The sequence below is a fragment of the Mus musculus genome, chromosome 4, assembly GCF_000001635.26.
Source record: "Mus musculus strain C57BL/6J chromosome 4, GRCm38.p6 C57BL/6J".
Taxonomy (NCBI): Eukaryota; Metazoa; Chordata; class Mammalia; order Rodentia; family Muridae; genus Mus; species Mus musculus.
The window spans coordinates 96649013-96671625 of NC_000070.6; the positions used below are offsets into that span (position 1 = coordinate 96649013).

Below are 22613 nucleotides of genomic sequence, written 5' to 3' on the forward strand. Positions count from 1 at the left end.
TTGGGAAGTTTTCTTCTATAATTTTGTTGAAGATATTTGCTGGCCCTTTAAGTTGAAAATCTTGATTCTTATATACACCTATTATCGTTTGGTTTGGTCTTCTCATTGTGTCCTGGATTTCCTGGATGTTTTGAGTTAGGATCTTTTTGCATTTTCCATTTTCTTTGATTGTTGTGCTGATGTTCTCTATGGAATCTTCTGCACCTGAGATTCTCTCTTCCATCTCTTGTATTTGTTGCTGATGCTCACATCTATGGTTCCAGATTTATTTCCTAGGGTTTCTATCTCTAGCATTGCCTCATTTTCGGTTTTCTTTATTGTGTCTATTTACCTTTTTATGTCTAGTATGGTTTTGTTCATTTCCAGCACCTGTTTGGTTGTGTTTTCCTGTTTTTCTTTAAGGACTTGCAACTCTTTAGCAGTGTTCTCCTGTATTTCTTTTATACATATATATATATCATACTTTTTTTATTATGTATTTTCCTCAATTACATTTTCAATGCTATCCCAAAAGTCCCCCATACCCCCCCCCCCAATTCCCTACCCACCCGTTCCCATTTTGTTGGCCCTAACGTTCTACTGTACTGGGGCATATAAAATTTGCAAGTCCAATGGGCCTCTCTTTCTAGTGATGGCCGACTAGGCCATCTTTAGATACATATGCAGCTAGAGTCAAGAGCTCCTGGGTACTGGTTAGTTCATATTGTTGTTCCACCTATAGGGTTGCAGATCCCTTTAGCTCCTTGGGTACTTTCACTAGCTCCTCCATTGGGAGCCCTGTGATTCTTCCAATAGCTGACTGTGAGCATCCACTTCTGCATTTGCTAGGCCCCGGCATAGTCTCACAAGAGACAGCTATATCTGGGTCATTTCAGCAAAATGTTGCTAGTGTATGAAATGGTGTCAGAGTTTGGAAGCTGATTATGGGATGGATCCCTGGATATGGCAGTCTCTAGATGGTCCATCCTTTCATCTCAGCTCCAAACTTTGTCTCAGTAACTCCTTCCATGAGTGTTTTGTTCCCAATTCTAAGAAGGGGCACAGTGTCCACACTTTGGTCTTCCTTCCTCTTAGGTTTCATGCGTTTAGCAATTTGTATCTTGTATCTTGGGTATCCTAAGTTTTGGGCTAATATCCACTTATCAGTGAGTACATATTGTGTAAGTTCCTTTGTGCTTGTGTTACCTCACGAAGGATAATGCCCTCCAGGTCCATCCATTTGCCTAGGAATTTCATAAATTCATTCTTTTTAATAGCTGAGTAGTACTCCATTGTGTAAATGTAACACATTTTCTTTATCCACTCCTCTGTTGAGGGGCATCTGGGTTCTTTCAAGCTTCTGGCTATAATAAATAAGGCTGCTATGAACATAGTGGAGCATGTGTCCTTCTTACCGGTTGGGACATGTTCTGGATATATGCCCAGGAGAGGTATTGCTGGATTATCTGGTAGTACTATGTCCAATTTTCTAAGGAACTGCAAGACTGATTTCCAGAGTGGTTGCACAAGCTTGGAATCCCACCAACCATGGAGGGGTGTTCCTCTTTCTCTACATCCTTGCCAGCATCTGCTGTCACCTGAATTTATGATCTTAGCCATTCTGACTGGTGTGAGGTTGAATCTCAGGGTTGTTTTGATTTACATTTCCCAGATGATTAAGGATGTTGAACATTTTTTCAGGTGCTTCTTTGCCATTCGTTATTCCTCAGGTGAGAATTCTATGTTCAGTTCTGAGCCCCATTTTTTAATGGGTTATTTGATTTTCTGGAGTCCATCTATTTGAGTTCTTTATATATATTGGATATTAGTCCCCTATCTGATTTAGGATAGGTACAGATCCTTTCCCAATCTGTTGGTGGCCTTTTTGTCTTATTGATGGTGTCTTTTGCCTTTCAGAAGCTTTGCAGTTTCATGAGGTCCCATTTGTCAATTCTCAATCTTACAGCACAAGCCATTGCTGTTCTATTCAGGAATTTTTCCCCTGTGCCCATATCTTCAAGGCTTTTTCCCACTTTCTCCTCTATAAGTTTCAGTGTCTCTGGTTTTATGTGAAGTTCCTTAATCCACTTAGATTTGAACTCAGTACAAGGAGATAGTAATGGATTGATTCGAATTGTTCTACATGGTAACAACCAGTTGTGCCAGCACCATTTGTTGAAAATACAGTCTTTTTTCCACTGGATGGTTTTAGCTCCCTTGTTAAAGATCAAGTGACCATAGGTGTGTGGGTTCATTTCTGGATATTCAATTCTATTCCATTGGTCTATTGTTTGTCACTATACCAGTACCAAGCAGTTTCTAATCACAATTGCTCTATAGTACAGCTTTATGTCAGGCATGGTGATTCCACCAGAGGTTCTTTTATCCTTGAGAAGAGTCTTTGCTATCCTAGGTTTTTTTGTTATTCCAGATGAATTTGCAGATTGCTCTCTCTAATTCGTTGAAGAATTGAGTTGGAATTGTGATGGGGATGGCATTGAATCTGTAGATTGCTTTCAGCAAGATAGCCATTTTTACAATGTTGATCCTGCCAATCCATGAGCATGAGAGATCTTTCCATCTTCTGAGATCTTCTTGCATTTCTTTCTTCAGAGACTTGAAGTTTTTATCATACAGATCTTTCACTTCCTTAGTTAGAATCACGCCAAGGTATTTTATATTATTTGTGACTATTGAGAAGGGTGTTGTTTCCCTAATTTCTTCCTCAGCCTGTTTATTCTTTGTGTAGAGAAAGGCCATTGACTTGTTTGAGTTAATTTTATATCCAGCTACTTCACCAAAGCTGTTTATCAGGTTTAGGAGTTCTCTTGTGGAATTTTTAGGGTCACTTATATATACTATCATATCATCTGCAAAAAGTGATATTTTGACTTCTTCCTTTCCAATTTGTATCCCCTTGATCTCCTTTTGATGTCGAATTGCTCTGGCTAGGACTTCAAGTACAATGTTGAATAGGTATGGAGAGAGTGGACAGCCTTGTCTAGTCCTTGATTTTAGTGGGATTGCTTCCAGCTTCTCACCATTTACTTTGATGTTGGCTACTGGTTTGCTGTAGATTGCTTTTATCATGTTTAGTTATGGTCCTTAAATTCCTGATCTTTCCAAGACTTTTATCATGAATGGGTGTTGGATCTTGTCGAATGCTTTTTCCACATCTAATGAGATGATCATGTGGTTTTTTGTCTTTGAGTTTGTTTATATAATGGATTATGTTGACTGATTTCTGTATATTAAACCATCCCTGCATCCCTGGAATAAAACCTACTTGGTCAGGGTGTATGATTGCTTTAATGTGTTCTTGGATTTGGTTAGTGAGAATTTTATTGAGGATTTTTGCATCTATATTCATAAGGGTAATTGGTCTGAAGTTCTCTATCTTTGTTGGATCTTTCTATGGTTCAGGTATCAGAGTAATTGTGGCTTCATAGAATGAGTTGGGTAGAGATCCTTCTACTTCTATTTGTGGAATAGTTTGTGAAGAACTGGAATTAGATCTTTTTGAAGGTCTGGTAGAACTCTGCACTAAACCCATCTGGTCCTGGGCTTTTTTTGGCTGGGAGACTATTAATGAGTGCTTCTATTACTTTAGGGGATATGGGACTGTTTAGATCGTTAACTTGATCCTGATTTAAATTTGGTACCTGGTATCTGTCTAGAAATTTGTCCATTTCGTCCAGGTTTTCCAGTTTTGTTGAGTATAGCCTTTTTGTAGAAGGATCTGATGGTGTTTTGGATTTCTTCAGGATCTGTTGTTATGTTCCCCTTTTCATTTCTGATTTTGTTAATTAGGATGTTGTCCATGTACCCTCTAGTGTGTCTAGATAAGGGTTTATCTATCTTGTTGATTTTCTCAAAGAACCACCTCCTCGTTTGGTTAATTCTTTGAATAGTTCTTCTAATTTCCACTTGGTTGATTTCACCACTGAGTTTGATTATTTCCTGCAGTCTACTCCTCTTGGGTGAATTTTCTTCCTTTTTCTCTAGAGCTTTTAGATGTGATGTCAAGCTGCTAGTGTGTGCTCTTTCCAGTTTCTTTTTGGAGGCACTCAGAGCTATGAGTTTCCCTCTTAGAAACACTTTCATTGTGTCCCATAGGTTTGGGTATGTTGTGGCTTCACTTTCATTAAACTCTAAAAAGTCTTTAATTTCTTTCTTTATCCCTTTCTTGACCAATTATCATTGAGGAGAGTGTTGTTCAGTTTTCACATGAATGTTGGCTTTCCCTTATTTATGTTGTTATTGAAAATCAGCCTTAGTCCATGGTGGTCTGATAGGATGCATCAGACAATTTCAATATTTTTGTATCTGTTGAGGCCTGTTTTGTGAACAATTATACTGTCAATTTTGGAGAAGGTCTCATGAGGTGCTGAGAAGAAGGCATATCCTTTTGGTTTAGGATAAAATGTTCTGTAGATATCTGTTAAGTCCATTTTTTCTTAACTTCTGTTAGTTTCACTGTGTCCCTGTTTAGTTTCTGTTTCCACATTCTGTCAATTGATGAAAGTGTTGTGTTGAAGTCTCCCATTATTATTGTGTGAGGTGCAATGTGTGCTTTGAGCTTTACTAAAGTGTCTTTAATGAATGTGGCTGCCCTTGTATTTGGAGTCTTGGAACTTGATGAGTATGAAGTGTCCCTCCTTGTCTTTTTGGATAACTTTGGGTTGGAAGTCGATTTGATTCAATATTAGAATGGCTACTCCAAATTTTTTCAGACCGTTTGCTTGGAAAATTGTTTTCCAGCCTTTCACTCTGAGATAGTGCCTGTCTTTTTCCCTGAGATGGGTTTCCTGTAAGCAGCAGAATGTTGGGTCCTGTTTGTATAGCCAGTCTGTTGGTCTATGTCTTTATATTGGGGAATTGAGTCCATTGATATTAAGAGATATTAAAGAAAAGTAATTGTTGCTTCCTTTTATTTTTGTTGTTAGAGTTGGCATTCTGTTCTTGTGTCTGTCTTCTTTTAGGTTTGTTGAGGGATTACCTTCTTGCTTTTTCTAGGGTGTGGTTCCTGTCCTTGTACTGGTTTTTCTGTTATTATCCTTTGAAGGGCTGGATTTGTGGAAAGATAATGAGTGAATTTGGTTTTGTGGTGGAATACTTTGGTTTCTCCATCTATGGTAATTCAGAGTTTGGCTGGGTATAGTAGCCTGGGTTGGAATTTGTGTTCTGTTAGTGTCTGTATAACATCTGTCCAGGCTCTTCTGGCTTTCATAGTCTCTGGTGAAAATTCTGGTGTAATTCTGATAGGTTTGCGTTTATATGTTACTTGACCTTTTTCCCTTACTGCTTTTTGTATTCTATCTTTATTTAGTGCATTTGTTGTTCTGATTATTATTTGTTTGGAGGAATTTCTTTTCTGGTCTAGTCTATTTGGAGTTCTGTAGGCTTCTTGTATGTTCATGGGCATCTCTTTCTTTAGATTTGGGAAGTTTTCTTCCATAATTTTGTTGAAGATATTTGCTCATCCTTTGAGTTGAAAATCTTCATTCTCATCCACTCCTATTATGCGTAGGTTTGGTCTTCTCATTGTGTCCTGGATTTCCTGGATGTCTCGAGTTAAGATCTTTTTGCATTTTCCATTTTCTTTGATTGTTGTGCTGATGTTCTCTATGAAATCTTCTGCACCTGAGATTCTCTCTTCCATCTCTTGTATTCTGTTGCTGATGCTCACATCTATGGTTTCAGATTTCTTTCCTAAGGTTTCTATCTCCAGCATTGCCTTACTTTGGGTGTTCTTTATTGTGTCTATTTCCCCTTTTAGGTCTAGTATGGTTTTGTTCATTTCCATCATCTGTTTGGATGTGTTTTCCTGTTTTTCTTTAAGGACTTCTACCTGTTTGTTTGTGTTTTCCTGTTTTTCTTTAAGGACTTGTAACTCTTTAGCAGTGTTCTCCTGTATTTCTTTAAGTGAGTTTTTAAAGTCGTTCTTGATGTCCTCTATGTTCATCATGAGATATGCTTTTAAATCCAGGTCTAGCTTTTTGGGTGTGTTGGGGTGCCCTGGACTGGGCGAAGTGGGAGTGCTGGGTTCTGATGATGGTGAGTGGTCTTGGTTTCTGTTTGTAAGATTCTTACGTTACTTTTGCCATCTGGTAATCTCTGGAGTTAGTTGTTATAGTTGTCTCTGTTTAGAGATTGTTCCTCTGGTGATTCTGTTACCCTCTATCAGCAGACCTGGGAGACTAGCTCTCTCCTCTGTGTTTCAGTGGTCAGAGCAGTCTCTTCAGGCAAGCTCACCTCTTACAGGGAAGGTGCACAGTTATCTGGCGTTTGGATCTCCTCCTGTCCGAAGATGAAGGGCCAAAACAGGACCTTTCCCAGAAGCTGTGTTGCTTTGGCCTGTCCCAGAAGCTGTCAGCTTCTGTAGTCCACACTCTCACCTGTGCAGGCTACTTTCTGAGGAGTCCGGGAACCAAGGTGGCTACCACTGATCCTGATTCAAAAGCCCTGGTTGCTGGGCGGACACCTGTGCTTTGCCTGGGAAGGTGGCCGGATGTCTGGAGCCCAAAAACGGCGCTGCCTCAGCAGCTCTGTGGCTCTTGCCTGTCCCAGAAGCTGTTAGCTTCTGTGGTCCACACTCTCACCTGTGCAGACAACTTTCTGCAGAGTCCTGGAACCAAGATGGCTCCCATGAATCCTGAGGCAAAGAATTATAAGGATCTGGAACCAATTTAAATCTTTCTATGATTTTTTTCAGCTTCTTGTGATAATTTTATTTTGTCAATTTAAGTAAAAAAAATACATGTGTGTTCATGTATGAGTATATGTGTATTTCTAAATGGGCATGTGTGTGCTTTGCATACATATTTGTGTACATATTTGTGTCTATGTGTTTATAAACATAAATGTATGTGTGTGCATGTCTTAAGGTATATGTTCACAGGTTTAGGGGTGTGTGTGTGTGTGTGTGTGTGTGTGTGTGTGTGTGTATGAGAGAGAGAGAGAGAGAGAGAGAGAGAGAGAGAGAGAGAGAGAGACGGCATCTGTGTTCCTTCATGACCTTTCCAGGGTGTCTCAAATTTTACCTGGCTTTTTAAATGCTAACACACACACACACACACACACACACACACACACACACACCATTACCACCACTACCACTGCGACACCTTTCAAATCTCAATTTTCTTCTTTGCTCTGTATCTTTTTACTTAATTTTCCAACCTTGATAATTTTCTTGGTCTGCATTTCTTTATGGACTTCAAATTTTCTGCTTTTACAAGACTTTAGAGCTGGAAGGTATTTAGATAATATGTACTCCTACTTTATAGACTAACATGAGAAAATAGACACGCCAATAGATGGCCCAACATCCCAATTATTTTGATCATACTCAAATATTTGAGCATGTTCAAGAAACACTTTGACATAGATACTTTTTCTACCTCTAGCATCATGGGGTGATAGTTTAATGCAGTAATATATTTATGAAAGTTTATGCTCAGTCTTCAACTCTCGGGATTCTGACTAAGCTTCTCTGGGATCAACTCTGGACACTAAATTTAAAGGTCCTGCAGTTCTGAAATACAGAACTCTGTGAGATAAAGCTTGAGGAACACTGTGAAAGAAGCCTGGGAACTCTTTCCTGCTAAAATCACAGTGTTGATGTCTATTCTCTTGATTACTAGCAAAATCATTTCAACCCTGATTATTTTGGGCTATGCATGTCAAGTAATAATACTTCCATCTTTATACAGCATTCCAGGTTAATTTGCACCACAGTCATGTTGACTTGGTAAGATAATCTTATTTTAATACAAGTATGAGGTATGACTGAAAAGTCCTCATTATCAATTAGTAGCAGACAAATATAAACCTGATTATAACAAGTAGTGGATCAAAAGGAATCAACTATGTTAAATAATGACAGCTGTGATAGTTTTAAGTATAAAAGGCACATTTGCATTTGCTTTGTATGTCATTTAAATATTAATATGAATAAAATGTGCTCATCCTTGGACACATATATTTCAATTAATGAATATCTTTTTTAAAAAGTTAACTTATTTTAGAATATACATATCTTATTGACCTTTGAGCGCTTCTTAGCAGGTAGGGTGTGGTATGCACACTGAACCAAGTGACACTGATGCCTTGTAGGCATAAAGGTGATAGGAAAGAATGCAAATTAAAAACAAATATTTTAAAAGTAGCAAAAAAGAGAAACATTGATATAATATTCCCTATTATTGAGAATCCTAATGTCAATTGAATATTTTCAAGAATTTGTATTGAATTTACATTTAAAAATTATGTGTGGTGGGAGACAGGGTCCTGAGGTAATGAGAATAGGGGAGTTGTCCCTATCCCTTACCATCTACAGCACTTTACGTAGTGGGCCCTGTACCTTGACTGGGCAGCACAGTAGAGGTGACCCTGGTGGCGGATGAGCTGGGCCCAAGCATAAGGCTATGGGAGAGGTGGTCTCACATTTTGTTTACCATGAGGACAGTGTGGACAAGAGAGAGATGCTTTCCACCATCCTTGCCCTTTGTCAGATACTGCAGGCAGGAAAAGCTGGCCCTGCCTCGTTTCTGCTGTGTGATGGAATAGACAAAAAAGAGACGCCCTCCTCACTTCCCTTCTCCCTTGTCATCTATGGCAGACAAGAACACTGCCCATAGTCATGAGTGAGAGAACTGGCCATGTTCCCCACTGAAAGCAACACTCAGAAAAGTAGGTCCTGTTCCTTGCCTATGCACATAGTAGAGCTGGCTCTTGATATAGGGGGGTGGCTGGTGAGTTGGCGTTGAGGTCATAAGCATGGGAGAGCTTGCCCTGTCTCTTGTCTACTGTGTTGTGGTGCCCACAAGCTACCTTCTCCCTTCTCTTGATCCTCATCACTTATGGCAGGAAGGAGAGTTGGCCCTAGGGTTATGAGAGTAGGAGACTGGCCATGACCCTTATCAGCTGCAGAACTCAGGAGAGCAGGCACTGCACCTCAACTGAGCATCAGGGTACAGCTTGCCCTCATTGGGTGGGAGTCCATCAATCCTGAGGGCATGAAAACAGAAGAGCTGGTGAGATGACCACCTCAGATATATCTCAGGCCCAGATCCAGTGATTTGAATTAGCCCTCCCCAACCTCTACCCCATAGATAAACTATTGAAGTGCATGAAAGAGCCATTCCTACAGATCCAGATCTATAGATTCTCCATGACATAGGACAACAGTGGGGATCTGACAGGAGTTGAAGTTGAGGTTTCAGTATTGACAGAGTTTCAGTAGCCAGAGGCTTCATACCAAAACAAGGAAAATTTACAAGTAAAGATGTATGGGCAAAAGGGTATACCATTGGGCACACTATGATTCAACTATAGCTGCTACAACAAGAGTTTGTTGTTGTTTTTTTTTCTCCATTGTGGTGGAGGTTACAAGGGTGGAAGGCAGTTATGAGGGGAAGGAGGAAATAACTGGGATTGGGTTGTATGTTGTGAAATTAACAACAACAACAAAAAAAACAGTAAAACTTTAAAAAATATATCTTAGATTTTAAAAACGCAAACATAAATGAAGACTCTATGACCAATAATGCTCTCCAGATCCTCAGCCAAGTCAGGAGAAGTGGTCTTTCTACTTACTTGGCCTGCTGATGAACCCATCAAATGCATGGTCTCATCTAGTAACTGCAGCAGCTCCTGAAACTGGCAGTCCTCATAATCAAAGCGCTCCCCAAAGGTGACAGAGCAAATGATATTGGAAACGGCATTGATGAGCTTCAAATGAGGATTAAAAGGTTGACCTGGAGGTGGAGAAAGGAGAAAATGTGTTCTTCATAATTATTTGTTTCTATTTTCTATAGAGATTTGACTCTATGTGATCTATAACATACATAACAAAGAAGCATATAAGAAGCTGTGTCCACAGAATCCTACATGGGGCTGAATTTATCAAGGATTTTGCTAGTGTCTAAGAAGCCAGATAGATGGGCAGATGTTAAATTCTATGTGTTTATTGATCTCTTTTATGGCTTAGCTGCAGCACTACAGGACATAGTTGTGGTAAGATGTTCACCATTTGATCCTAGTCGAGTGCAAAGCCTGGAACAAATACCATAATAGCTCACTTTATTGGCAACATGTCTGGACTTAGAATCACCAATAGAAACATACTCCTGCATCTGTGAGGGCTATTCCAGAAAAGTTTATCTGAAGCAGGGAAAAATCACTCACATGCAGGCAGTGACTTCTCATAGGGTCATAGATTAAATCAAAATGAGAAAGAGAACTAACATCAATACTCTCTATGAGCACTGATTCTATATTTAGTGGGACCCACTACTTTGTGCTCCTACCTCCAGAACTTCCCTGCCAAAATGGACTTTAAGGGTACTTAAAGTTTTATTCAACATAAACTTTTCATTTACTAATTTCATTTTGTCAAGTATTATCTCAGAACAACAGAAAAATAGTTAGGAACTAATAAAAAATCTCTTCATGTCATCCTAGACATGCCCTTTGAAATGCCTACCTCCCTCCTCTCTTATGGCTTCCACCAGGTGATGGGTCTCCTCCTGAATGCGCTCCTCCAAGCTCTTCTTTCCTAATCCAAAGTTCCTCAGTGCCATCAGGGCAAGCCTCCTTTGCTCCTTCCATGTCTGGCCATTAGATACGACTAATCCTACAAAATGAAAATTCAATATAACAATAGTATGATTCTATTATATAAACATGCAGCAAATACTAGAGACATGAGAACTGATGTATGCAAAAATCCCTAACAATGGACATAATGGTTAATATTACTGACATCTTAGAGCATCAAGAACTTCAGTAAAGTTTCTCTATGTCATTTAAAACAGAAACTCCATGAGGCTGTCAGCACCACCGAGGTCCAATATTTTTGATGGACGTCCTGGTTAGATTTTATTGTTACCCATGGAAAGGGAACTACAATAGGAAAAAATGTGTGAAACAGATTGGCCTTTATTCATGTCTGTGAAAAAACTTTACTGAATGATAATAAATGTATGAGGTTCTAGCCTCCAGGCCAACATGGGTGCTGCCACTCCTGGGTACGTGGGCCTTAGATGTATAAGAAGACTATCTGAACAAGAGCCAGTGTGCTAGGCAGTAAGCACTGTTCTTCCATGGTTTCCACTTCAGCATCTGCTTCAGTTCCTACACTGACTCATCTCAATAATGAGCTATAACTCAAATGCATATTCAGAAAATGTTCCTTTCTTTTTTCAAATACTTTTGATCATGGTGTTTTTCAAACCAATAGAAATCAAACTAGAACAGCTAGTTGCCAAATAAGTATACAAAACTCAGGGGATCCTGATGCCAAGACCACACTTTGTCAAAAGTCACATAATTCTAAGTAATGACTTATGGATTTATGTTACACTAAACACCAAGAGTACACTAGAGTATATACTGTATATACTCTTGCTTTACAGGAGAAAGTCTTCATAAGGAAAACTTTAAATTTTATATAAATGGTTTCACAAGGCAAGAAAGATGAATATTTGAAACAAAGGAACAGAGAAAGAGAAGGGAGAAGATGTAGGTGTCTCCTCAGACAATCCTTTGAAGGCGGATCTGTACCTCCTCCTCCTCCTCCTCCTCCTCCTCCTCCTCCTCCTCCTCCTCCCCCTCCTCCTCCTCCTCCTCCTCCTCTTCCTCCTCCTCCTTCTCCTCCTCCTCCTTCTTCTCTCTCTCTCTCTCTCTCTCTCTCTCTCTCTCTCTCTCTCTCTCTCTCTCTGTATATATTTGTTTGTTTTAATTCTAGAATGCTTTACAATATTCTTCAATGTCGGTGTGGCATCTGATATCCAAGTAAAAGGCCATTTCTAGCATCAGATACAGAAAGACCTTTCAAGCTTACCCTACATGGCCCCTCAGTAACTTTTACCCGTCTTTCCTCTCCTTTTCAATGGTACTATTGGTCAATATTTATACATTTTCTTTGTTTTTCTTTATACCAAATTGTAATACATTTAAAAATTAAATAATAACCTTCTTTTCTAATGAACTCAGAAATAAAAGCATCATTCAGCTATATTATATGCAAGCATTTGCCCTGTGCCAATTTTATATATCTCAATGGACTTCTTCCAGTTAGACTGGCTATTCTAAAGCAATTGACCATTTTGTATGGTTTCCGCTTTCTCTATCAATTACATTTTACGCCTGTATCCACCACAAAACTGAAGAAAAAAATGACAGATTTGAAAGTACAAAACCAAATAGCTAATGTGGTTTACTTTATAGCCTATATATTTTAATCCTGGAAATATACCCATAGAATACCATATAACTACTGTATTAATTCTTTCTTTATTGGTGTGATAAATCAGTTAGAGTAAAGAAACTTATATATAAAAAAAGAATTGAACTAAGAGCTCATATCTTTAGAGTGTTAGAGTCTATGACTATAATGGCAGGGAACATGACATTAGGCAAGCAGGCATAGTGCTAGAGCAGTGGTTAAGAGTTGACACCTTGAGACATAAGCCTGAGGCAGAGAGAGATATCTTTAGAGCCCTCAATGCCAGTCCCCAGTGATCACCACTCCTCCAACAAGGCAATATCTCTTAATCCTTCCCAAACTTTTCAACCAACTGAAGTCCAAGAATTCAAATATATGAGCCTAGGCAATCTATTCTCATTCAAACCACCATACCTACCTACCATAGATATATATTAATTTCCATGTTTATTGTTATTGTACTTGTGATAGCAAAGCAGCCCAGAGGAGTGTCAACAGATTAATGGAGATGAGAAGGCAATAAATATACAAACTAGAATATTCTTTAGTTGCAAAGTAAAATGAGATTGTCAGGAAAATTGATGCTTTTGGAAAATGTAATTAAAGATGATGACCAAACTCAGAATGAAAAATACATGCACATGTTCTCTCACATGCCTTACTTTGCATGCATGTAATTATCTATATAAGTATAAGTATATATACAACTTAGAAAAGACGTCAAGAAATGGAAATACTAGCTTATGAGGAGACATCTATTGCAGGCAAAAGTATACAATAGTCTTGAAAGAGGTTATATAAACTTGCTAGTTTACTTTCTTTTTTTCTTAATCATTTTGTTTACATTTCAAATGTTATACCCTTTCCCTGTCTCTCCTCCATGAACCCCCTACCCAATTCCCCTCCCCTTTGCCTCTAAGAAGGTGTTCCCTCACCCACTCCTTACCATATCTTGAAATACTGGAAATCTTGAACATGAGGTTGAAAACCTCTTCTTTCATCTACCTTAATTTTTGAGCATTGTAAACCCTTACAACATTGTAAACCCTTACAACAAAACTGTTGATACTGACTCTCTAGCTCTACTTTAAACTAAAACACCTTAAACACAACTATTTTACTTTACAAATTTAAGGCATTTCAGACAGCACTCTGTGGTCCTGTTTATTACCTTTCTAGTTACAATTCCTCATAGAAGCCAACAACACATGGCTCTCCATCGGGAAATGCAGGCAGCTTCCTTTAAAATGATAACGTTTCACAATGGAATTTCTTACCAATTCTTATACAGTTGTGGATGACAAGGTAAGTGTAATACACCATAAAAAATATAAAGTGAACATTACTGTGGTCAAGAAACTTGTTGCAGTAAATCTCTCCAACCTAATTATGCCAGGGCAATGAAAACACAATACAATTAATATAAATCCATGCTGTGTGCCTAGATTGGACAGATCTATGGCTACACTACCATCTTCTCCTTCTATGAGATCCCTTAGAACTTGCAGTTTCTCCAGGCCATGTGCTTCTGCTCTGCCTTTCTTCTTCTTCTTCTTCTTCTTCTTCTTCTTCTTCTTCTTCTTCTTCTTCTTCTTCTTCTTCTTCTTCTTCTTCTTCTTCTTCTTCTTCCTCTTCCTCTTCCTCTTCCTCTTCCTCTGTATCCTCTCCCTCTTCCATTTTCTCCTTCTTCTCTCCCCCACCTTCTGCTCCACTTTCCCTTTTATCTGCCCAATCATCAGCTCCCCTTTATTTTACAAATTAAGGTGGGAAGCAGGTTTACAGGAAATCACCTGAGTGCTGACTCATTCTTTGTTCGAAACCACTCACAGGAGAATAGAATTACCATCAAATATAATTAGCCCCAAGGCTATCCACGACAGAAACTTACCATTTTTACCTGTGATTCGTTCTCTAACCGGTGTCATAAAGCGATTCACAAAATTTTGGTCCAGGTGGGTAAACATTTCTTTGATTAAAGGCAGTCCTGATACAACCACCACTGGTGATTGGCCCAACTCCAGACTAAATACATTCCCATATTTCTTCACAAACTGTAAAATATTTCAATAGTCAGAGTTAAGTGTGTGAATGTCTGAGGATCTAATATAATAATGTCAGGCATGTGTGTTAGTGGACTTATAGTGAAGTTCTATATGTTTTTGTGAGAACATGAAAATTATTCTGTGGAGAGCTCACATCCCCCATTCAAGTAAGTAAATAAACATAGAAAAAGATGTAAACTTAAAGTGAGTCCTTTTGACCTAAGTTCTTTAAGAAACAATAGACCAAATAAAATATACAAGATTAGATAAACAAACAAAAACTCTACTACTCCAGAGCAGTGGAACAGGTTTACAAAACAGGTACTACTTTCATGGTGCCAACATTTTAAAAGGAAAAATAATGGAGTCTATTGACTGGAGGAGACAGAAGTTGTAGTGAGTTTAGCAGATGCACAGAACAAGCTTTAGAGTCCTGTAGCCCTGTCCTCCTGTCTGGGCTGTTGGGAATATTACCAACCCTGCAATTTTGGATTAGTGTCATGATACAGACAAGACACTCTCAGCCCCATCTTACCTGCTGAAGCACCAAGTGGGTTTGCTTAGTGTCTATTTGAAAGAAGTTGCCCACAAAGGGCAGACGCCATGGCCCTGGTGGGTAGTTTTTGGGGTGACGGCTTCTGAGGATGTTAATCAGGAACAGGAAAGTGACAACAGCCAGTACCAGAGTCTTGAGATGGAGTGCTTCCCAGAAGGTGGTCACCAGGGAGCTCAAAAACATAATCATATTTGGGATCCTTGCACACTCCTCTGTAGAAAAGAAAATGGGGAACAGTAGGCTCTCTATGACAGGGTTACAGTGGACATTCTCACCCCTTCCTGCCCCTTGATGATCTTCCAAGTACAAGCCCTGCTGTGGCTTGGATTACCCACTGTTGGGTGAAGCAGCCTGGTTATTTATTTCTAGAAATCGTCAATATCGGGTGGGAATAGACCACACTGAGGGAAATTGCTTACTTATAAAGAACTGTTTTGGATGACAGGGAGATTCCTAGGTTTATGATTTTCATACTCAGACCCCAGTCTTTGACCTGCTGTTTTCCAGTCAGCATTTTACCCAGTGACCATAACCTGCCTGGTAAACAGACATTTCTGCTGATTTTTTCAGGGCACTCATCTCTTTACATACGCTCTGTACATTTTAGGATCATGAAGTTGGTATAAGTTATTCAGGGGATGGTCTTTTACTAAGTAAATTATTTCCTTTGGCAGTTCTTCATATATAAATTTTACATTATGACTTACTCTCACTCTGCCACTCTTCTCTTTCTCTCTGACCCCATCAACATTCTCTTTTCTTTTTATGTTTTGGGGGTTTTTCATTTTGTTTTGTTTTTCTTTTCTTTTTCTATGTTCATGGCGTACCATTTTGTTTGTTACCCACTGAGTTTAATCAGAGTTTCCTGTGGGAACAGAAGTATGTAAATATTCAACAGAACATAGTGGGACCACCAATGAGCTCACATCTGAAGGTAATGATGTTCTCATTTCCCAGCATCCATCAGTAGGCAATATTTAATTAGGGAGAGATAAGGCCCCTTCAGCCCTTCTCCTATCCATGACTGGGCATTGTTAGGTATAGTCCTATGCAGTCCCAGTGCACCAGGCAAACACAGATACTATGAGTTTATAATTACTATGGACAATACATGTTCAGAACATAGCATTTTGAAATTCTCATGCAGTCTTCCAACTCTATTAAGATTTTCTGTCCATTTAATAATAGTCTCTTAGCTTTAGATGGAATAGTATAAAGATCCCATTTAGATTTTAGCACCCAAATGACCTATACTCTCAGGAACTTGAGCAGTTAAAAGTGCCTGTATCCACTGTTACTCATTAACTGAGAGTACCTTTCCTTTGTGGGTATAAATATAGATTTTTACAAGGCAGTTTGGTGCCAAATTAATACAGCTAAAGTACAGCAGTCAATTCATGCCTAGGACCTATGACCTACATGACATTGGGTTTTGTCAGGTTTATAGTACAAAGTAGCATAAGCAGGAGATGAACTTGATAGCATTGGCTCACATTGAGGGAACACCGGTTAAACATTATTATGTGTCACCCAGCACTGACACTGACAAATATGGCTGTTTATGGAAGTATTTTAAAGATAACACAGGATCTTACTAAGCTCCTAGCACTGAATATTTTTAGGTTCTCAGATGTGTTTTAATTGAATGTCTTGTTTCTAATTACTTACTTTTTCTTTCATTCCCTCTCTCCCTTACTATTTTACACCTTTCAAAGCTTGAACCCAGGGCCTTGAGCATGCTAGACAATTACATTGCCATTGAGATGCATTCCCTGCCCTGAGAAATTCCCCGTTGAGATTTAATCTAATTTCAATCAGGTTGGCTAAAAGAAAAAAGAAAAAGAAAGAAAGGAAGGAAGAAAGAAGGAAAGAAAGAAAGAAAGAAAGAAAGAAAGAAAGAAAGAAAGAGAGAAAGAGAGAAAGAAAGAGAAAAAGAAAGAAAGACTAGAGAAGAAGGAAGAAAAGGAGGAGAAGAAGATGAAGAAATAATGTTTGAACAAATATAGGGTGGGAAACACTTATTTGATGTGGGCAAAAATAAAACTGGTGAAGCCATTACATGATTCAGTATGGAGGTTCCACAAAAAGCTAGAAATAGGTCTGCTAGAAATAGTTTCTATTTGGGCACATATTCAAATGACTCTGAATCTTACTACAGAGATACTTACACATTTGTGTTCATTGATGTTCTAGTCATTATAGGCACAGAAAACAGCATATATGCCCACCAACTGATGAATGGATAATGAAAATGAGTATATTTATATGATGACATGTTATTCAGTTGTTCATAAAAACAAACTATTAAATAATCAAGTACGTTGATGGAGCTGAAAAATATTCTGACTGATGTAACACAAGAACAGAAAGACAAATGTAACATTTTCTCATTTGTTGATGCTAGCATTGAATCGTTAGACACAGCCACAGAGGTCACAAAACTATTCAGAGTCCATGGATGCCAGGGACTGGGATAAGGATGGAGATTTAAATGGAGGAGACATAAAGAGAGAATACAAAGACAACAAGAATGCAGAGTCCTTAGTCCCAGGGACCATTGTAGGAAAGTGTAAGAGCCAGATGCAGTGGATGACTACAACAAAGCAATCTTCTCTGTACAGCTGTACTACAAACTTACAGGTATTATGAAGAAATGTGCAAAACCTTCACAAACCCAAGCCAGTCAAATTTCTGCATACAGAAAGAAGGTGGACATCATATCCCACATGTAGCTAAGGAGTTTTTGTCAACTGACAGCTGCTGGTAGAGAGAAAGAGATGGTTTTCTTTAAGAGTATGGCAGGTTTTAGCTTAATGATACTGAAGTGTGTGGCTTCATATCCAGGTTTACATTACTAGTACAAATTGGACTTGATATTTTTTTAAAAAAAATAATAAAATATGAGGACAAAAATGAGTAGGAATGAAAAGGAAATGGGGATCTGAGAGGAGGTTGGAAAGGGATAAATTTGATGAAAACACCTTACATGAGATTCTCAAAGACTTTAAGAAAATATTTTGACCTTAGGCCCGAACTCAGTGGGCAGTCCCACGGTCCCCAGAGGACTCTCCACTTCCCAGGCACCCTAACAAGCCCAGGATCTTAGAATCACTGGTGAGTGGGACACATCTGTTCCAAAACAATAGTGATGGGTCTGTGCCAGCAGAACACAGGAAACTCACCCAACCAACACCTCAAGTTCCTTCTGGTTGATACTGGTATACCTTGGTTTGGAGCACAACAGATAGCCCAACAGTCCCCAGAGGAGATACCACATCCAGGCTCTGTAACATGCCCAGGATCTTAGGATCCCAGGATCTTGGTCACACCAGTATCTCAGGGTCTCAGAGGAAGCTTGACTGCCAAGAACTCTGACACACCCAGAATCTCAGGTTCACAGGGTCCTGGAATCACTGGATCAGAGAGAAAGCTGGACTTGGAGGAGTTCTGAATCAACTGGGACTACAGGAAGGACAGGCTCCAATCAGATATATTGAGGGCAGCAAGCACTTGAGATAATCAGATGGCAGGAGGAAAGCATAAGAACAGAAGCAACAGAAATCAAGGTCACTTGGCATAATCAGAACTGAACTCAACCATCATAGCAAGTCCTGGATACACCATCACACCAGAAAGCAAGATATGGATCTAAAGTCACTTCTTATGATGATTATGGAGAACTATAAGAAGGAAATAATAACTCCCTTAAAGAAATACAGGAGAACACATCCAATCAGGTGAAAGAATTGAATAAAACCATCCAGGATCTAAAAATGGAAGTAGAAATAATAAATAAACCACAAAGGAAAACCACTCTGGAAATAGAAAACCTAGGAAAGAAGTCAGGAACCATAGATGCCAGCATAACCAACAGAATACAAGAGACCGAAAAGAGAATCTCAGATGCAGAAGATACCATAGAAATCATTGACACAACAATCAAACAAAATGCAAAACACAAAAAGATCCTAAATCAAAACATCCAGGAATCCAGGACACAATGAGAAGACCAAACCTAAGGATAATTGGTATAGACAAGAAGGAAGATTTCCAACTTAAAGGGCCAGTAAATATCTTCAACAAAATTATAGAAGAAAACTTTCCCAAATTAAAGGAAGAGATGCCCATGAACATACAAGAAGCCTACAGAACTCCAAATAGACTGGACCAGAAAAGAAATTCCTCCTGACACATAATAATCAAAACACCAAATACACAAAACAAGAAATAATATTAAAAGCAGTAAGAGAAAAAGGTCAAGTAACATATAAATGCAGACCTATCAGAATTACACCAGACTTCTTCCCAGAGACTATGAAAGCTAGAAGATCCTGGGCAGATGTCATACAGACCCTAAGAGAACACAAATGCCAGCCCAGGCTACTATACTCAACAAAACTGTCAATTACCATAGGTGGAGAAAACAAGGTTTTCCATGACAAAACAAAATTTACAAAATATCTTTCCACAAATCCAGCCCATCAAAGGATAATAAAGGGAAAACTCAAATACAAAGAGGGAAACTAAAATCAAGAAAAAGCAAGAAAGTAATCCAACAAACCTAAAGAAGATAGCCACATTAACAGAATTCCAACTCTAACAACAAAAATAAGAGAAAGCAACAATGACTTTTCCTTAATATCTCTTAATATCAATGGACACAATTCCCCCAATAAAAAGACAAAAGACTAACAGACTGGTTATGTAAACAAGACCCAACTTTTTGCTGCACACATGAAACCCACCTCAGTGACAAAAACAGACACTACCTTAGAGTAAATGCTGGAAAACAATTTTCCAATCAAATGGTCCCAAGAAACAAGCTAGAGTAGCTATCCTAATATCGAATAAAATCGACTTTCAACCTAAAGTTCTCAAAAAAGATAAGGAGGGACACTTCTTATCATCAAAGGTAAAATTTACCTAGATGAACTCTCAATTCTGAACATCTATGCTCTAAATGCAAGGGCATCCACATTCATTAAGGAGACTTTGCTAAAACGCAAAAAACACATGGCACCTCACACAATAATAGTGGGAGACTTCAACACCCCACTCTCATCAATGGACAGATCCTGGAAACAAAAACTAAACAGAGACATAGTGAAACTAACAGAAGTTATGAAACAAATAGATTTAACAAATATCTATAGAACATTTCATCCTAAAACAAAAGGGTATACCTTTTTCTCAACACCTCATGGTGCCTTCTCCAAAACTGACCATATAATCATTCACCAAATAGGCCTCAGTAGATAGAAAAATATTGAAATAATCTCATGTACCCTATCAGATCACCAGAGACTAAGGCTGATCCTAAATACCTACATAAATAATAGAAATCCCACATAAACTTGGAAGCTGAACAACAAACACTCTACTCAATGATAACTTGGTCAAGGAAGAAATAAAGAAAGACATTAAAGACATTTTAGAGTTTAATGAAAATGAAGCTACAACATGCCCAAACTTATGCAGTCCTAAGTAGAAAACTAAAAGCAGTCCTAAGAGGAAAGCTCATAGCTCTGAGTGCCTCCAAAAAGAAGCTGGAGGGAACATACACTAGCAGCTTGACAGCACACATAAAAGCTCTAGAACAGAAGGAAGCAAATTCACCAAAGAGGAGAAGAGGGCAGGAAATAATCAAACTCAGGGTTGCAATCAACCAAGTGGAAACAAAAAGAACAAAACAAAGAATCAACCAAACCAAGAACTGGTTCTTTGGGAAAATCAACAAGATAGATAAACTCTTAGCCAGACTAACTAGAGGACACAGGGACAGCATCCTAATTAACAAAATCAGAAATGAAAAGGGAGGTATAAAAACAGAACATAAGGCCCGAGGAGTCTCCGGACACCCTCAAGGACCCAACAGGATCCCCCACAGGATCCTAAGACTTCTGGTGAGTGGAACACAGCATCTGCTCCAATCCAATCGCACGGGACCTGAGACTGCATTAACTAGGGAAGCAGATAACCCAGCCTGAGCAAAGGCACAAGTCCCTTCCAGTCCACTCCAGCACTGGGGTGCCTTGCACTCGGAGTCTCCAGACACCCGCAAGAAACCATACAGGATTCCCCATGGGATCCTAAGACCTCTGGTGAGTGGAACACAACTTCTGCCAGGAGGCAGGTTCGAACACCAGATATCTGGGCACCTTCCCTGCAAGAGGAGAGATTGCCTGCAGAGAGTACTCTGACCACTGAAACTAAGGATAGAGCTAGTCTCCCAGGTCTGCTGATAGAGGCTAACATAATCACCTGAGGAACAAGCTCTAACCAGAGATGACTATAACAACTAGCTCCAGAGAATACCAGATGGCGAAAAGCAAACGTAAGAATCCTACTAACAGAAGTCAAGACCACTCACCATCATCAGAACGCAGCACTCCCATCCCACCTAGTCCTGGGCACCCCAACACAACTGAAAAGCTAGACCCAGATTTAAAAGCATATATCATGATGATCATAGAGGATATCAAGAAGGACTTTAATAACTCACTTAAAGAAATACAGGAGAACACTGCTAAAGAGTTACAAGTCCTTAAAGAAAAACAGGAAAACACAAACAAACAGGTAGAAGTCCTTAAAGAAAAACAAGAAAACACATCCAAACAGGTGATGGAAATGAACAAAACCATACTAGACCTAAAAGGGGAAGTAGAAACAATAAAAAAAAAACCCAAAGTGAGGCAATGCTGGAGATAGAAACCTTAGGAAAGAAATCTGGAACCATAGATGCGAGCATCAGCAACAAAATACAAGAGATGGAAGAGAGAATCTCAGGTGCAGAAGATTCCATAGAGAACATCAGCACAACAATCAAAGAAAATGGAAAATGCAAAAAGATCCTAACTCAAAACATCCAGGAAATTCAGGACACAATGAGAAGACCAAACCTACAGACAATAGGAGTGGATGAGAATGAAGATTTTCAACTCAAAGGACCAGCAAACATCTTCAACAAAATTATTGAAGAAAACTTCCCAAACCTAAAGAAAGAGATGCCCATGAACATACAAGAAGCCTACAGAACTCCAAATAGACTGGACCAGAAAAGAAATTCCTCCCGACACATAATAATCAGAACAACAAATGCACTAAATAAAGATAGAATATTAAAAGAAGTAAGGGAAAAAGGTCAAGTAACATATAAAGGTAAGCCTATCAGAATTACATCAGACTTTTCACCAGAGACTATGAAAGCAAGAAAAGCCTGGACAGATGTTATACAGACACTAAGAGAACACAAATTCCAGCCCAGGCTACTATACCCGGCTAAACTCTGAATTACCATATATGGAGAAACCAAAGTATTCCACGACAAAACCAAATTCACACATTATCTTTCCAAAATCCAGCCCTTCAAAGGATAATAACAGGAAAAAAAAACAAATACAAGGATGGAAATCATGCCCTAGAAAAAGCAAGAAAGTGATCCCTCAACAAACCAAAAAGAAGGCAGCCACAAGAACAAAATGCCAACTCTAACAACAAAAATAAAAGGAAGCAACAATTACTTTTCTTTAATATCTCTTAATATCAATGGACTCAATTCCCCAATATAAAGACATAGACTAACAGACTGGCTACACAAACAGGACCCAACATTCTGCTACTTACAGGAAACCCATCTCAGGGAAAAAGACAGACACTACCTCAGAGTGAAAGGCTGGAAAACAATTTTCCAAGCAAATGGTCTGAAGAAACAAGCTGGAGTAGCCATTCTAATATCGAGTAATATCGACTTCCAACCCATAGTTATCAAAAAAGACATTGAGGGACACTTCATACTCATCAAGTT

At 38.9% G+C, this 22613-nt stretch overlaps 1 protein-coding gene across 2 annotated transcripts in view; it reads right to left on the minus strand.

Moving 5' to 3' along the window:
* Cyp2j5 (cytochrome P450, family 2, subfamily j, polypeptide 5) overlaps positions 1-15159 on the minus strand; it is a 36740-nt gene extending 21581 nt beyond the window's left edge. The window contains exons 1-4 of one of the 2 annotated variants that reach the window (NM_010007.4): positions 14789-15107; positions 14100-14262; positions 10469-10618; positions 9580-9740 (exon numbers count right to left, since the gene is read on the minus strand). In NM_010007.4, the coding sequence (NP_034137.1) occupies positions 9580-9740; positions 10469-10618; positions 14100-14262; positions 14789-14998 (684 nt within the window). In that variant the 5' untranslated portion in view covers positions 14999-15107. Of the gene's footprint in view, positions 1-9579; positions 9741-10468; positions 10619-14099; positions 14263-14788 lie in introns of both variants that reach the window. The other variant, XM_006502720.3, reaches the window with a different exon arrangement.
* Between the last annotated feature and the right edge of the window lie 7454 nt (positions 15160-22613).